This window comes from Oncorhynchus nerka, linkage group LG1 (assembly GCF_034236695.1).
Source record: "Oncorhynchus nerka isolate Pitt River linkage group LG1, Oner_Uvic_2.0, whole genome shotgun sequence".
Taxonomy (NCBI): domain Eukaryota; kingdom Metazoa; phylum Chordata; class Actinopteri; order Salmoniformes; family Salmonidae; genus Oncorhynchus; species Oncorhynchus nerka.
In genome coordinates, this window is record NC_088396.1 from 30,608,354 (window position 1) to 30,625,645 (window position 17,292).

A 17,292-nucleotide genomic window follows, 5' to 3' on the forward strand; every position below is an offset into this window, starting at 1 on the left:
GACAGTCATCCAATATACTGTAATAGAAATACGACTATGCTCATATGAGAAGAAAATAAATTGTCCTCCCTCATCTTAAATGGCACTGACCGCCACTGGTGTCAACAGCTGCCCACAGTGTGTAGAAAGACCATTAACCCGAGGCCTGTTCTGAACAAAAATACTGTACTGATTAGATTGGTGGAGGAACTGAAGAATACAGGACTACATGCGGCTTCTCCTGCTCACTGTTATGCTGAACCTGGAGATGTGGAGTGTCTGACCTCTTACTACGAGACCCATTATGAAGTTGGGTGGGTCCCCGCGCGGGAAGGTTGAGCTAACGTAGGCTAATGCGATTAGCATGAGGCTGTAACTAACAAGTGCAGGCTTACCCTGGCGTATCGTTTTGATAACCATGTACATCTCTCTCGGACAAGGTGACTTTGATCAATATATTCGGCTCTATTTACTCACGGATTCTAAAAAGGTTTTATGGGTATTATCATACTGACTCATACTGTGGTACTCTATGGTGTTGGTGCATGATGTTTCTGTCCTCTACTTCTATACTGATGTGACAACACCACATCTCACACACATTGGTGTCCTCCACAACCCGGTCACCCCAACCATCCTTCCACCAAAACTAACTTTTCAATTTAAAAACATAATAGTATTTATCGCTCCACTTTATTTCTAGTAATGTAATGTATTTTATGGGTTTTCGTATTTTTATCCACCAGAGGGCAGACTTGCCTCATAAATGGGTCAAATATAAATTACTTCAACAGCAAATTGTACACTAGACCGCGTTGGATGCATGACGCTCTTTTCTGGTCAAGCCAGTGAGGGTGAGGGTACTCCGCTGTCTTTGTGTCGAAACTTCAATCCGACAAAATGATCATCTACAAGGACATCATCACTGGTATGGACAAATATCTCGTATGCCCATTAATGTATATATTTTTAAAATTATGTTGTTGTCATGCTATCTATATTCAGAATCAATTGTGTTGGTCTTTAATGGTCCCGGTGTTGTGAAATCAAAGGCTAAGGCCTTGCACAGGGCCACACGTAACCTCAACTGTGTATGTGTTTACTATAAACTGTTTTACTATTACACCACATCTCACACACATTTTAATCAAGAAAAAATGAATGTTTGGTAATGTAACCAAAGGAGAATATTTACTTATCGCGATGCAAAACAGGTGCAGTTTACGGTACTGGGATAAGTGGACCTTGTTAGTTAGTCAGCCTGCAGCTGCTTGTGTTCCATGCGCGCGCTGACAGATTTGACAGCTGACAAAAGACCGTCAACTAACAGCAAACGCTATCAATCACTCAATGGTTGAACTGTACTTTCTTCGTTTATACAGCCATTGAGCATTTGCATGCATACTATATTAGCTTAAAGCTGTGCTTCTAATCCAGTTATATTAGCATTGTAAACCTAGCAGATGTTGCTAGTACCACAGTAGTAGCTGTAGCATGTCTGTCAGCCGTCCTAACAAATAGGATTAGTGGGCAAGCTCAGCTATGTTAGCCGGCAGCAGCAGGACCTGGCCTGGGGAAGTCTGTAGAAGGCCCAAGGCAAACTACCTGACAACAATGTAACCTTGTGACTGAGCTGTTAATGTGGTTTCTATTCTGTTTTATTGCAGGGGATGAAATGTTCTCTGACATTTACAAGATCAAAGAATCACCAAATGGGATGTTATTGGAAGTTGAGGGAAAGGTGCGTCTCCACTGCAGGTATAAGCTCTCTGAGTTGTGGTGGTGAGAGGTGAGGTGTATTAGGATTTGGAACCACTTATTGACTTGGGTATCATCTCAACTCATAGTTTTGCATTATGCCTGACTTTACATAGACAAGTCCTATCAGATGGTCCTGAAATAGAATAAGGTGTTTGACAGTAATGGGACCCAACCACTGAGTGATTCAGCACTCACTCTCCTTCCTCTGATATTCCCCCTCCTCCCCTCAGATGGTTAGTAGAACGGAGAATATCGATGACTGTCTGTTGGGGGCAAATGCGTCGGCGGAGGTGCAGGATGACGGCTGCGAGTCCAGCACAGTCAGTGGAGTGGACATTGTCCTCAATCACAAACTGCAGGAGACATCCTTCACCAAGGACTCATACAAGGGCTACATCAAGGACTACATGAAGGCGTGAGTGTGTTAGTGACGGGTGTCTGCGCATGTGTTGTGTGTGCTAGGACTGATACAGGCAAAACCCATCAGTCTCCCTGTATGCCCCTCACAACTGTGACTGTTCTTATGTAGATGAAAATGTCCTTATTTGAAATGAAAAGCAGTTGAAGGTGTGTGGGGGTGTGTGCAGGATCAAGGCTAAGCTGGAGGAGAACAACCCAGACAGAGTGAAGCCTTTCATGGCTGGAGCTCAGGAGGAGATCAAGAAGATCATGGGCAACATGAAGAACTACCAGGTAACTACTAGTTACAGCTATACATCTACTACTGCCTACAGCAAATTCAGCTACACATACATTCCTCACATCAGCACAAACCTGAGCACAAATCAACTATTTGTGCTCAGTCAAGCTGTGATGATTGAAGGTCCAGGCCTATGAAACTAAAAAGATCTAGATTGGAGAAGAATCTTGTGGATGTAGTTTCACTGACCTAATTTCTCTTTACCCCCGCTTACATTCCCTCTCTCTGTTCCCCCTCCCACTGTAGTTTTTTACAGGTGAGTCCATGAACCCAGATGGTATGGTTGGGCTGCTGGATTTCCGTGAGGACGGCATCACTCCCTTCATGACATTCTTCAAAGACGGCCTGGAGATCGAGAAATGCGTGAGTCCCTTTATCCCAGTCTACTCATGTCTAATAACACATTGATTATCTTATAACTTATAACCAGTCTACTCGTGTGTTATAACCACTGACCTTCCTCTCCTCTCTTTCACAGTAACACTGGACTAACTCTGTTTCTATTGGCTGCTCAGCTGCATCTCACCTGACACACGACCACCAACCAACGAGACGACTGCTCTGCATTACATTTGGATTGAAAGCATTTAGTTACAATTGTTATATTATATCTGATTGGAATGGAAGTATTACTTTAAAGTATTATAAGATGCCCAAACCATGTCATGTCTATGGGGTTGGCTGAAGGGGTGCTGTGACAGTATTTTGGTGTTGATTCTGTAATTGACCTTACTGATTACTGTGTTGAACTCTTGATTATTGCGTTCTGGTAAACTGGTATATTCAGGAAGGCCCAATCAGAACATTCAGATGGAGGCATATATGCTCTATATATATATATATATATATATATATACACATTTCTATCATGTAGAATAAGGAATTGTGTCAGCTTTAATATGTTACATTTCTACCTGGGAAATTCAATATGTCACACACAGTTTGCTGGGATGCTTTGTTTATCTCTGCGAAGACAATGTTTCAGTCCATTGATTAGTTATTCATTAATTGGTTATTTATTGTTGATTGATTTAACTCTCAGGCCTCCATTTGCTTGGTTTACAGTTACATTAGATGTGACACCCTTACTAAAGGTAGTGGGATAGCTTAGGACTTCCTGATTTGAGTTGTGAAAAATTAAACGAACACTGGGTAAAACGTTTCCAGTTGTGGTGTTGATTTGTTTAAAAACGTAGATGATATAATCATTGGATTTATGAAAGATATTTTATGTTAATACCAATGGCCTTTTTGTTGAAAAGTTTATCTCTAAAGCTTGTTCTGTCGAGTAAGTAGTCCTGCATATTTAGTGAAAATGGAAAATATGCAAATACCAGTCGTTCCATTATTTTATGGATCTTTATAAATTCTTTATTGCAGAGTTGCAGGTTCTGTAGGTAAGGTGAAAGACAAAATCCAAAGAACCCATCCAAAGTACAGTGTAGCTTTAAGGCAAGTGCTTCACACAGTATGGTTCATGGTGCAAGATCCCCACCATCCTACCAACAGGTTGACAACAAGCAGACACTGGTCATGTAATTTTGGGTACCAGTCAAAGAACAGAAAGACTCCCAACTCTCCACCATGATGGGAGGCCCTTGGATCAGCATTTATATCCCGGGCAGGATGCTCCTTTCTGGGCTAGTCACCCTTCATCTCCTCCCTCTTCCCTGGTAGTGGTGGTTCCCAGGTGCTCTTGTGGGTTCCTTTAGTGTTGTACACGCCTATCTCCCTCAGGATCTCCTTCAAGTAGGTCTACAGGAAACACACAAAACACATCTCTCTGGATCTCCTTTACATATGTCTATGAGACAAAATCAAAAAAGGCAGTAAATTAAGCTAAATGAACTGTTTTGCTGCCAGACAAGGCTCCGCTGATACCCAGGTGTAGCGGTGGTAAGGATTCACTCCATTGTGCTGAAAAGAAAGCTCAGCTGTTGGAACAGTTTTATGTAGGCTCTAACTGTTTGTGAGCACCGTTTGTTACCCTTATACTGTAATTAATGTATTGTTTAGTGTTGTGATGTGTTGTGTTGTGTCGTGGCTTTGCTAGCATGCATCTAATACAATTTATTTACTTTTTTGCCCCACCAAGATTTACATTCTAAAATCGCCACTACAAACACCTCTGGGAGAAGCAGATCAATTAATGAAGATATAGGGTCTGATTTAGAGAAGCAGAGAAATTAGTGAAGATATAGGGTCTGATTGAGAGAAGCAGAGAAATGAATGAAGATATAGCGTCTCATTGAGAGAAGCACAGAAATTAATGAAGATATAGGGTCTCCTTGAGAGAAGCAGAGAAATTAATGAAGATATAGGGTCTCCTTGAGAGAAGCAGAGAAATTAATGAAGATATAGGGTCTCATTGAGAGAAGCAGAGAAATTAATGAAGATATAGGGTCTCATTGAGAGAAGCAGAGAAATTAATTAAGATATAGGGTCTCCTTGAGAGAAGCGTCCCATTGGGCAGAGCAGGTGATAAAGACACAATGGCACACTCTATGTTGTATAATGGTTGAATAGTGAATATAACCTACTAGTATAATGCACAGTACTGTCACTATACAGACACAGGCAAGCATGCATGTTCTCAAACACTCAGGGAGAGAGAAGAGTTGCTATAGCAAACACAGAACAGTTACTATAGCAATCCCTGTCAACCTCAGCTACAATAAAACAGTATGGAAGACATTCATTCCACTGGACTTAGATATGACTACCGTTCCTCCACATCTACTAAACTCACTCAGAAAGGAAGCCAGGAGAAATAGCCTACAGTATCTATCACTGATGCTTTTTAAAACAGTCGCCTCATTATATTTAGTTGTATTGAATTTTGTTTCACTCACTTCTTTAGTTTCATGTAGTTTTCATTGACGTGAGGTCTGCACTCTGCTCTCTGTACCATTATGCCCTCCAGACTGATCTTATCTGAAACAAAGGCAGTATATGTTTGCATCAATGACACGCACACAGACACACACACAAATCAATAACAGAATTCTGGTTTTAATCAGATTGCATTATTTATTTCAGTACAACAGGGCTAAAACGTGTTACTTAATATCCTTCAGCACTGAACTGAACCACTTAAATTTGTTCAGGTGGGTTTGGATTGGTGCACAGTTTGGTAAAAAGACTGGGCAGCTGTGGGAGTGTGACACGTGTCTTGTTAGAAACTAGGCCTTTTGCTGTTGCTGATGTCAATCTTGTGAACAGAGTGCCCCAGGGTGGCAGTGGGGTTACGGTATGGGCAGGTAAAAACTACGGACAACAAACACAATTGCATTTTATCCAGGGCAATTTGAATGCACAGAGATACCCTGATGAGATCCTAAGGCCCATTGTAGTGCTATCCATCCGTCGCCATCACCTCATGTTTCAGCATGATAATGCACAGCGACCATGTCGCAAGGATCTGTACACAATTCCTGGAAGCTGGAAATGTACTAAATCTTCCATGGCCTGCATTCTCACCAGACATGTCACCCATTGAGCATGTTTGGGATGCTCTGGATCAATGTGTATGACAGCGTGTTCCAGTTCCCACCAATATCCAGCAACTTTGCACAGCCATTGAAGATGAGTGGGACAACATTCCACAGGTCACAATCAACAGCCTGACCAACTCTATGCGAAGGAGATGTGTCGCCTTGCACGAGGCAAATGGTGGTCACACCAGATACTGACTGGTTTTCTGATCCTCGCCCCTTTTTTTTCAAGGTATCTGTGACCAACAGATGCATAATCTGTATTCCCAGTCATGTGAAATCCATAGATTAGGGCCTAATGAATTGATTTCAATTGACTGTTTACCTTATATGGATTGTAACTCAGTAAAATCTTTTAAATTGTTGCAAGTTGCGTTTATATGTTTGTTCAGTGCTACAACTGAACAAAAACTCAAGAGGTGGCCTATGGGTTTTTGGCTTTTTTACTGAACAATACAGTTAGGCCTAGTTGAAGACAGAATGCACAAAAAAGGCTGACAGCCTGGCCTAAACTTTCCTTGGCGCCGAAGACGTGGGGATGTCGATTATGGCAGCCTCTCGCACTTCTCTAATTCAGAGGGTTTGGGTTTAATGCGGAAGACACATTTCAGTTGAATGCATTGAACGCTTGCATTTGAAGGAAGCGCATGAATATCAAACAACGATTTGTAGTTATGGCTAGGTGAATATTGGTATGGAATCGGTACTATTGGGAGTTTTCCAGTACATATGTACACATTATACATCTTAGAGTAGTAAGCAGAATCAATACAAGCCATATGTGTCTGGGCCATTAGACGCACACTCTGAAGCCATTAATCAATAGGTCATTAGGTTAAGGGAAGGCATATGTGTCTGGGTCATTACGCTGAGGAAAACCAATAATCAATAGGTCATTAGCATAGGGAAGCCATTACCTAGTCCCGTGAGGTTCATTAGATGTACATTAGGAGCGTATTACTAAAAGCACCATGAGACATGCACCTACATTAGGAGTGTGCGTGTCTGTTTCTTTTTGTATCATTGCTATGGATACACCACAGATTCTATGCCCTAAGGTCTGTGCCAAACAAGAAAATGGAAACCAAGCTGAGATACAGATGCAGTCGGAAGTTTCCATACACCATAGCCAAATACATTTAAACTCAGTTTTTCACAATTCCTGATATTTAATCCAAGTAAGAATGTGAAATGTCAGAATAATAGTAGAGAAAATGATTAATTTTTGCTTTTATTATCACATTCCCAGTGGGTCAGAGGTTTACATACACTCAATTAGTATTTGGTAGCATTGCCTTTAAATTGTTTAATTTGGGTCAAACGTTCCACAAGCTTCCCACAATAAGTTGGGTGAATTTTGGCCAATTCCTCCTGACAGAGCTGGTGTAACTGAGTCAGGTTTGTAGGCCTCCTTGCTCACACACGCTTTTTCAGTTCTGCCCACAAATTTTCTATGGGATTGAGATCAGGGCTTTGTCATGGCCACTCCAATAACTTGACTTTGTTGTCCTTAAGCCATTTTGCCACAACTTTGGAAGTATGCTTGGGGTCTTTGTCAATTTGGAAGACCCAGGGGCGGCAGGGTAGCCTAGTGGTTAGAGCGTTGGACTAGTAACCGAAAGGTTGCAAGTTCAAATTCCCGAGCTGACAAGGTACAAATCTGTCGTCCTGCCCCTGAACAGGCAGTTAACCCACTGTTCCTAGGCCGTCATTGAAAATAAGAATTTGTTCTTAACTGACTTGCCTAGTAAAATAAAGGTAAAATAAAAAAATTAAAAAAATTGCGACCAAGCTTTAACCTCCTGACTGATGTCTTGAGATGTTGCTTCAATATAGCCACATAATTTTCCTGCCTCATGATGTCATCTATTTTGTGAAGTGCACCAGTCCCTCCTCCAGCAAAGCACCCCAACAACATGATGCTGCCAACCCTGTGCTTCACGGTTGGGATGGTGTTCTTCGGCTTGCAAGCCTCCCCCTTTTTCCTCCAAACATAACAATGGTCATTAGGGCCAAACAGTTCTATTTTTGTTTCATCAGACCGTAGTCTGGCTTTTTTATAGCGTTTTTGGAACAGTGCCTTCTTCCTTGCTGAGCAGCCTTTCAGGTTATATCGATATAGGAGTCGTTTTACTGTGGATATAGATACTTTTGTACCCGTTACCTCCAGCATCTTCACAAGGTCCTCTGCTGTTGTTCTGGGATTGATTGGACTTTTCACACCAAAGTACGTTCATCTCTAGGAGACAGACTGCGTCTCCTTCCTGAGCGTTATGATGGCTGTGTGGTCCCATGGTGTTTATACTTGTGTACACTTGTTTGTAGAGATGAATGTGGTACCTTCAGGCATTTGGAAATTGCTCCCAAGGATGAAGCAGACTTGCGGAGGTCTACAATTTATTTTCTGAGGTCTTGGGCTGATTTCTCTTGATTTTCCCATGATGTCAAGCAATGAGGCACTGAGTTTGAAGGTAGGCTTTGAAATACATCCACAGGTACACCTCCAATTGCCTGAAATTGTGTCAATTAGCCTATCAGAAGCTTCTAAGGCCATGACATCATTTTCTGGAATTTCCCAAGCTGTTTAAAGGCACAGTCACTTTAGTGTATATACATTTCTGACCCTCTGGAATTGTGATACAGTGAATTATCAGTGAAATAATCAGTCTGTTAACAATAGTTGGACATATTACTTGTGCCATGCACAAAGTAGATGTCCTAACGGACTTTCCAAAACTATAGTTTGTTAACAAGAAATTTGTGGAGTGGTTGAAAGACGAGTTTTAAGGACTCCAACCTAAGTGTATGTAAACTTCCGACTTCAACTGGAAGTGCAAGGCAAAATTATAAGGTCCCCAAGGGGATGAATCATTAACATAAAGAGGAACGACTATATGTGTGACGTAAGGAGGAACACTGTATAAAAAGTATGTGCCAAGGCTGGAAAGGCAGTTGATCCATGGACCAGCTAGGCTTGTTACTTTGTAATAAAATATATTTGACAAGTTCACAAGTTCCGGTATCTGAGAAATATTATTGAGCGAATATTTCTACGACAGTACATTCATATTTTATTGTTTATTTAGCTAGCTAATATTTAGTCAAACAGTTGTAGCCTGCCAGGATATTGAGCAAGATGGCCAGCTAGCTAGCCAGCAACAGTCACGAGCTCCATCTTCGAATCTAGCCTGTTGACAGAGATGGTGTGTCAAAAATGTACTTCAATAGCAGTGAGTCATTGGTGATACATTATATATTGTAATGTGTGTGTTTGTACTCGAAAAATGATGTGCTTTTGTTGGTTTGAGAATAACACCAGCTAGCTAACTAGCTTGCTAGCTCAGTGAGCGGGAGACTGACAACTCCTGAGTGTCCCCCTCCCCCACTGCACTGGGTCCCCAGGAATAACATTTCAGACCTTCAGAGAATGCTACACAAAGAGCCTGCTTGTACAAGTTTGGCTACAGACGTTTGTTTCAGTGTATAATGGTAACTTTAATTACATTCATGTTTCTTTGGTTGACATTAAGGTAAAATGCCAGGCGACTCAGTTGTAATTGGATGAGAATATGATAGTGGATGTAGCTGAATATTGTAACTATGAAGACTACTACCTAGTATGAATGCCATTTTGAGTTCGGAATGATAGCTAGACCTCATAATTTTTTAAGTTGCCCCCCTCCACATGCACTAAATCGATATATTACTACTGTGGGCTATACAAAGTATCGCTACTGCCTGTGTGTACATTTAGCAACAGATTCATTGTTAGAATAGCTATACGCATGTGTTGTAAACAAAGTTGTGGCCATAATTGTCTAACATTGCGAGGTTCCGCTGCTGCTTCTTCTAAAGCACTCAACCGGAATTTGCGTTTTTTCTTTTTCACACATCCACTCAAGTCGCTACATCTAGATAGGCTCGAAGTGTTTTCAGTAGACTGCAGTGAATCATCCATATACTGTAAACATCTGATAACTTGTGTGCTTGCAAGGTTTTGACTGCGGAACTCAGTCCACCTAACTACTGGTCGCTTTGCTGTTTTAGACGAAACAGCTGAGTACAGTAATGTAACCATTATTAAAATGACTAGTGTTCCATTATTAAAATGACTGGTGTTCCGTTATTAAAGTGGCCAGTAATTCCATGTCTATGTATATAGGGCAGCAGCCTCTAAATTGCAGGGTTAAGTAACCAGGTGGTAGCCCACTAGTGATTGCTATTTAACCTTCTGATGGCATTGAGATAGAAGCTGTTTTTCAGTCTCTCGGTCCCAGATTTGATGCACCTGTACTGACCTCGCCTTCTGGATGGTAGCGGGGTGAACAGGCTGTGGCTCAGGTGGTTGATGTCCTTGAATATCTTTTTGGCCTTCCTGTGACATTGGGTGCTGTAGGTGTCCTGGAGGACAGGCAGTGTGCCCCCGGTGATGCGTTGGGCAGACCGCACCACCATCTGGAGAGCCTTGCAGTTGTGGGCAGTGCAGTTGCCGTACCAGGCGGTGATACAGCCTGACAGGATGCTCGAACGGCAACGAGTAAAGAGTATGATGCTTTATCGCTGACTAACTTGGTCCTGTCAGAGCTAACAAATGTTGGTCTTAGCACAGAGAAGATTCTTAGTCAATGTTATGATAGGGCCAGTGTGATGTGTGGTAAGCATGGGGGCATGCAAAAGGTAGTGGAGGAAAGGTAGTGCAGGAAAGGTAGTGCTGAATCAGGAAGTACCTTATGTGCATTGCTTTAACCACCAGCTGCATTTAGTCATAGTTCACGCTATATTCTCTGAGCATTGGATTACTTTTTTAATTTGTGTAATTCCCTTTACAAGTTCCTCAGGAAACCAACTGTGGCTGCGCAATATACGGGAGAGAAACTGAAACGGCTGCTTGAGCAGTGATGGACTGGTCATCTGGCCATGGTGAGTGTCGTTATAAAATTATGGTACAGAGGTGCGACTTGAGGCTGTGGACCTATTGAAAGCTATTTGCGAGCAGAGCTTCAGATTCATTGCCTTCATGGTCCACAAAGTCCTCAGCCTGCTTGACCCCTCTAACAAGTTACTTCAGGTTGAAGCAACTGATCTGTACACTGGCATCTGAGTCGTCCGCTGTGCTCACAATTGCGTGGGAAAACTGCAACGTGACAGTGAGTTTGATGAGTTATGGGAGAAATACAATCACACGGATACCCAAGCAAACGGCAAAGAGCAGTAAGTAGTAATCTAAAATAATATGTGGTCGAAACAACAATGGGTCAGCAAGAAGAGGTTATAATGAGAAGGAGTGCAAAATACTGTTTTTCAGCACTCTGGGTGCTGTACTGGGAGAAATGTCAGCAAGATTTCACGAACAAAACAGCCAACTTGTTGAGACCCTATGTGCCTTGCACCCAGAGAATGAAACCTTTATGGAATGTGGAAAATGTGAAACCACTGCTGGACTTAATCTCAGGAGACTTTGTGGAAGCTGAGTTTACTGTCACATGCTAGTTTCTACAGAATGAAATCGCCCGATCTGGAGAAGGAAAACGGAGTACGCAGACCATTTTGGATAGAACACCCATGGCAACATGCGAGAACTCTTTGTCAACATTGAAAAACGTATTCAGTGAGCACAGACGGAGCATGTTGCACAAGCGCAGCTGATTCAACTGGCATTGAGAGGGATCTTACAAGCAAATTCTGTGGGGAGTGGAAAGAGAGACTGCTGAGCAGGTTCAACACAGCATCAAGGCGGCTGCAACTCTTTTGAATCTGGGTAAGAACAGGTTGGCTGGACTGTGAAGGTGAACGGAAAGGCACTAGAGCCACAAACCGCCCTTGCTGTCTCTGGGTTGAGTCACTGACGTGATCTTTCTGTCCGGGTTGGCACTCCCCTTGGGTTGTGCAGTTGGGGAGATCTTCGGGGTCGTACTCGGCATTGTCTCAGGATGGTAAGTTGGTGGTTGGAGATATCCCTCTAGTGGTGTGGGGGCTGTGCTTTGGCAAAGTGGGTGGGGTTATATTCTGCCTGTTTGGCCTTGTCCGGGGGCATCGTAGGACGGGGCCACAGTGTCTCCTGACCCCTTCTGTCTCAGCCTCCAGTATTTATGCTGCAATAGTTTGTGTCGGGGCTAGGGTCAGTCTGTTATATCTGGAGAATTTATCCTGTCTTATCCGGTGTCCTGTGTGAATTTAACTGTTCTGCCTGCGGCTATGGAACCCTGACCTGTTCACCGGACGTGCTACCTGTCCCAGACCTGCTGTTTTCAACTCTCTAGAGACAGCAGGAGCGGTAGAGATACTCTCAATGATCGGCTATGAAAAGCCAACTGACATTTACACCTGAGGTGCTGTTGCACCCTCTACAACCACTGTGATTATTATTATTTTACCCTGCTGGTCATCTATGAACATTTGAACATCGTGGCCATGTTCTGTTACAATCTCCACCCGGCACAACCAGAAGAGGACAGGCCACCCCTCATAGCCTGGTTCCTCTCTAGGTTTCTTCCTAGGTTTTGGCCTTTCTAGGGAGTTTTTCCTAGCCACCGTTTTTCTACACCTGCATTGCTTGCTGTTTGGGGTTTTAGGCTGGGATTCTGTACGGCACTTTGTGGCATCATGATTGTATTATTTTGTTATTTGCTAGCTTCTGGAAATGCGTGGCAAATGTCAGAAATAGGCGTAGACGTGATTTCTTTATAGTCGTTGCTGCCAAGTATACTGCTTGATTTCTGTGATTGGAAATGTTTGGTTTATAATATAATCAGATTGTTTTGAATATTGTTTTATATGGTAGAAGAGGTGTTTTGAATTACATTGATGAGGGTGGGCAGACCTTGACCAATGGTTCAGTAACGATGTAGCTAGTGTTTCCATAAACATATCGTTGCTATGGAATATAGATTTCTCTGTTATCATATCGCACTCTTGTGGGACGACAGCTTGGTAGCTGCGTCCAAGCTGCATTGTACAGTTAAATCGTGATATTGCATTGTACATTATTATTTGCGTTCCGCGATTGGAAATTCATTGTATTATCATGGGAAAGTGTTATTACGGTAATTAGCAAATGTTTTGCATTGCATTGATGGGTATTGCGCATGTAGCTGTTTAGCGTTGTCATAATTTGTCATTTCTCGAGCCAGTTATGAATTGTCCATGTCTGTAAAGCGGTGCAGTAGCCTGTATTCTTGCGGCAAGACAGCCGTGCGTGGCTGCAAATACATTGTATGTAATTGTACTATCGATTATTATCCATCCTGTGTTATCAGCAAGCAAAAAATAGTTGTGTCCCCTTAGTCATTTCTGATGCCCCCTTGCGGAGTTAATCCTGCCACAGGGCCTGGCTAGTATCGCATCTAACGGTGTGCTGTTGTGCCCATAGCATCATGTGCCATATGTTTTGTTTTATTATGTGGCCCATATTCACAAATATTATCCATAACTATTGGTGCTGAAAACAACTGAGGTTACCGATGAGAGTAACTATTTTCACAAGACTCAAATATATGCTCTGGAATGTAAAGATGGGTTGTACTACGGTTGCACTCCATCTGCCTTTGTATTCCCAATTTTTTTGGAGCGATTCACTTTATAACGTGTACTAAGTGTTATTCCTATTTACGGCCATACCAACTTGACTACGCCTGATCTCGGCCGATCTTGGAAACTAAACATCGTCGGGCCTGGTTAGTACCTGGATGGAAGACTGCCTGACAGTGTTGCCAACTCCTCAGTAAGGAAAGTAGCTATTGGCTGTCCTAAAAGTCGCTAAATGACGTCATCACATAGTTTGCATAATTGACCATGAGAATGTAATTGTGACTGTCGGAGAGAGAAAAAGTTAGTAAAAAAAACACCCTAAATATGTTTAGAACTACAAATGAAATTTCTTCTGTCGATTCTTGTTTTTTTTGTCACAATTCCAACCCTCCTCCTTTTCCGGGCTTGGGACCAGCAAAAGTGACCCAAAAGAGACACTGGCAGAGTTACTTCGTTTAAAAATATATATATTTTTAATTTTCTTAATTTGTTTTTAACCTTATGGTCCACTTAGGAGCCGACAACAAGTCACAGTAAAACATTAACATTTTTAACCATAACATTTTTCACATTTTGTTTGTATACAATCTACATTAACAATCTAAATGGACCAAAAAGAGACAATAGAAAAAAACTGTCAATGGCAATGTGAGAATTATGGTAATTGGTCTGGCCCTAATTCAGGTTAATTGTTTAAAAAGAAAAGTAAGCCAGGGCCGGCTCAGCCAGGAGCGGCTTCCCGCATGCGCGATTCATTTGCAGTCTGGACGCGGAGGGGTGAACATCTCCTGCTTTGACTGCAGCGCGAGGACTGGGCCGCATGTGAGTGCTTTGGGACTGGGACTGGGACTGGGACGGGGACGGGGATGGGGACGGGGATGGGGTCCACGGCAGCACCCGTAAGAACGATACGTGCTTTCACGTCAGTCTCCAATAACACCAGAAAAAGTCGCTAGTCGCTTTTTAAAAGATGTGTCACTAGAGGAGTCTGAATACTCGCTAAATATAGCGACAAAGTCGCTAAATTGGCAACACTGTCTGAGAATACCAGGTGCTGTAAGCATTTTGCTCCAGTAGAGTGCACTGTTCGTTCCATTAAGCAAATTAAAAATCTTTGAACTCGCAGCAAAAGGAAATCGGGCATAAAATGAACACCTGCCGCTTGTCAAATGCGGGTAGATTTAAGTATTGGCTTGTAAAGAATGTGTATTTCAGCAGCCACGTTGATGGGTGGTCAATTTGCAGGGCTCTACAGGGGTTATAGCAGAAAAACGCGGCAGTAGCTGTTTTAAACGTTTTCCTGACATTTTGTTTCATAGCTGCAAATTGCACAAAGAAATACGAAACCTATATCCCACCTTCTGGTTGGGGAGCTGAAAGCAAATGCAAAAGGTTTGAGGCATTGCACAGGGCTACACGTAACCTCAGCTGTGTATGTGTTTACTATAAACTGTTTTACTATTACACACTCCGGGGATTTTAATCAAGAAAAAATGAATGTTTGGTAATGTAACCAAATGAGAATATTTACTTATCGCGATGCAAAACAGGTGCAGTTTACGGTACTGGGATAAGTGGACCTTGTTAGTTAGTCAGCCTGCAGCTGCTTGTGTTCCATGCGCGCGCTGACAGATTTGACAGCTGACATAAGACCTTCAACTAACAGCAAACGCTATCAATCACTCAATGGTTGAACTGTACGTTCTTCGTTTATACACCCATTGAGCATTTGCATGCATACTATATTAGCTTAAAGCTGTGCTTCTAATCCAGTTATATTAGCATTGTAAACCTAGCAGATGTTGCTAGTACCACAGCAGTAGCTGTAGCATGTCTGTCAGCCGTCCTAACAAATAGGATTAGTGGGCAAGCTCAGCTATGTTAGCCGGCAGCAGCAGGACCTGGCCTGGGGAAGTCTGTAGAAGGCCCAAGGCAAACTACCTGACAACAATGTAACCTTGTGACTGAGCTATTAATGTGGTTTCTATTCTGTTTTATTGCAGGGGATGAAATGTTCTCTGACATTTACAAGATCAAAGAATCACCAAATGGGATGTTATTGGAAGTTGAGGGAAAGGTGCGTCTCCACTGCAGGTATAAGCTCTCTGAGTTGTGGTGGTGAGAGGTGAGGTGTATTAGGATTTGGAACCACTTATTGACTTGGGTATCATCTCAACTCATAGTTTTGCATTATGCCTGACTTTACATAGACAAGTCCTATCAGATGGTCCTGAAATAGAATAAGGTGTTTGACAGTAATGGGACCCAACCACTGAGTGATTCAGCACTCACTCTCCTTCCTCTGATATTCCCCCTCCTCCCCTCAGATGGTTAGTAGAACGGAGAATATCGATGACTGTCTGTTGGGGGCAAATGCGTCGGCGGAGGTGCAGGATGACGGCTGCGAGTCCAGCACAGTCAGTGGAGTGGACATTGTCCTCAACCACAAACTGCAGGAGACATCCTTCACCAAGGACTCATACAAGGGCTACATCAAGGACTACATGAAGGCGTGAGTGTGTTAGTGACGGGTGTCTGCGCATGTGTTGTGTGTGCTAGGACTGATGCAGGCAAAACCCATCAGTCTCCCTGTATGCCCCTCACAACTGTGACTGTTCTTATGTAGATGAAAATGTCCTTATTTGAAATGAAAAGCAGTTGAAGGTGTGTGGGGGTGTGTGCAGGATCAAGGCTAAGCTGGAGGAGAACAACCCAGACAGAGTGAAGCCTTTCATGGCTGGAGCTCAGGAGGAGATCAAGAAGATCATGGGCAACATGAAGAACTACCAGGTAACTACTAGTTACAGCTATACATCTACTACTGCCTACAGCAAATTCAGCTACACATATATTCCTCACATCACAACTATTTGTGCTCAGTCAAGCTGTGATGACACCTTTGGAGGAATGGAGTTCCAGGCCTACGAAATTCAACAGTTATGAGCTTGCTTAAAAGTTGTTGTTTTTTAAATTGGAGAAGTGTTAAAGGATTAACAATTCCTATGTGTTCATTTATCAATTTAAATTACTGACTGTTTCTAAGAATTTGTAAGATTCTTATTTTCATAAAATGGACAGAGACCAATCTACCAAAATTAGCCAATAGCAGAGAGAGCTGATCATAGTACCATGTACATCAGTTTATATATTACATATGACGTCATAGGTTTTAAAATCGGTTCAAACATAGGTTAACCTCTTCAGTCGACCCTCTACTTTTTTGAACATTCTGTTAAAAATCGTGCAACATTTCAGCGCCCTGCTACTCATGCCAGGAATATAGTATATGCATTTGCTTAGTCTGTGTGGATAGAAAACACTCAGACGTTTAAAAAACTGGTTAAATCACTGCTGTGGCTTTACCAGAACGGCATTTACATCGAAAAGCACAGGAAAAACTGATCACTGAAAATGGGAAAATATATCCATGCGCTACTTGATCCCATTGATAAAGGTGAACCACAATTAATTGACTGAGGTTGCAGTACCTACAGCTTCCACACGGTGTCTAGAGTCTTGTCATTTCCCTTCGAGTTTTTTCTTGGTCAAACACATGCAGGACACCGTATCTAATCCGGTCTAGGACCGGATATTTTCGTTGAGTTTCTAGCCGGACATTTTTCCAGACGGACAGCTAATGATCTTTACATCGCCTCCTGATGAATTTTATCGCTTATTAACGTTTACTAATACCTAAAGTTGCATTACAAACGTATTTCAAAGTGTTTTGTGAAAGTTTATCGTCGACTTTTTGAATTTTAAAAAATGACGTTACGTTTTGAAACTGTTTTTTTCGTTTATCACACAGTCTACATATAACGATATCTAGGC

At 42.3% G+C, this 17,292-nt stretch overlaps 2 protein-coding genes across 3 annotated transcripts; both read left to right on the forward strand.

The window, feature by feature from the left end:
• Window positions 1-798: 798 nt before the first annotated feature.
• LOC115123928 (translationally-controlled tumor protein homolog) lies at window positions 799-3,602 on the forward strand. Of its 2 annotated transcripts, XM_029653293.2 has the most exons (6): window positions 799-907; window positions 1,647-1,720; window positions 1,971-2,155; window positions 2,328-2,433; window positions 2,687-2,803; window positions 2,919-3,602. In XM_029653293.2, exons 1-6 carry the CDS (start codon window positions 880-882, stop codon window positions 2,919-2,921), a joined length of 513 nt encoding a protein of 170 aa, XP_029509153.1. In that variant the 5' UTR covers window positions 799-879; the 3' UTR covers window positions 2,922-3,602. The 2 variants fall into 2 exon arrangements, with proteins under 2 accessions (XP_029509153.1, XP_029509154.1); XM_029653294.2 differs by lacking the exon at window positions 799-907 and having other exon boundaries at window positions 1,648-1,737.
• Window positions 3,603-15,463: 11,861 nt separating this feature from the next.
• Window positions 15,464-16,404, forward strand: LOC115123930 (translationally-controlled tumor protein homolog). Its single transcript, XM_029653295.2, has 3 exons — window positions 15,464-15,538; window positions 15,789-15,973; window positions 16,146-16,404. The coding sequence occupies exons 1-3, from the start codon at window positions 15,473-15,475 to the stop codon at window positions 16,402-16,404; spliced, it is 510 nt and encodes a 169-aa protein (XP_029509155.1). The 5' UTR covers window positions 15,464-15,472.
• Window positions 16,405-17,292: the final 888 nt, after the last annotated feature.

Excerpts from the sequence above, each read along its gene's own strand:
- LOC115123928 (XM_029653293.2), top strand. The coding sequence starts at position 880 with ATGATCATCTACAAGGACATCATCACTG. Across the intron at positions 2,156-2,327 it reads ATCAAGGACTACATGAAGGC|GATCAAGGCTAAGCTGGAGG; the intron begins GTGAGTGTGTTA and ends GGGTGTGTGCAG. Across the intron at positions 2,434-2,686 it reads GCAACATGAAGAACTACCAG|TTTTTTACAGGTGAGTCCAT; the intron begins GTAACTACTAGT and ends CTCCCACTGTAG.
- LOC115123930 (XM_029653295.2), top strand. The coding sequence starts at position 15,473 with ATGTTCTCTGACATTTACAAGATCAAAGAATCACCAAATGGGATGTTA. Across the intron at positions 15,539-15,788 it reads TATTGGAAGTTGAGGGAAAG|ATGGTTAGTAGAACGGAGAA; the intron begins GTGCGTCTCCAC and ends TCCTCCCCTCAG. Across the intron at positions 15,974-16,145 it reads ATCAAGGACTACATGAAGGC|GATCAAGGCTAAGCTGGAGG; the intron begins GTGAGTGTGTTA and ends GGGTGTGTGCAG.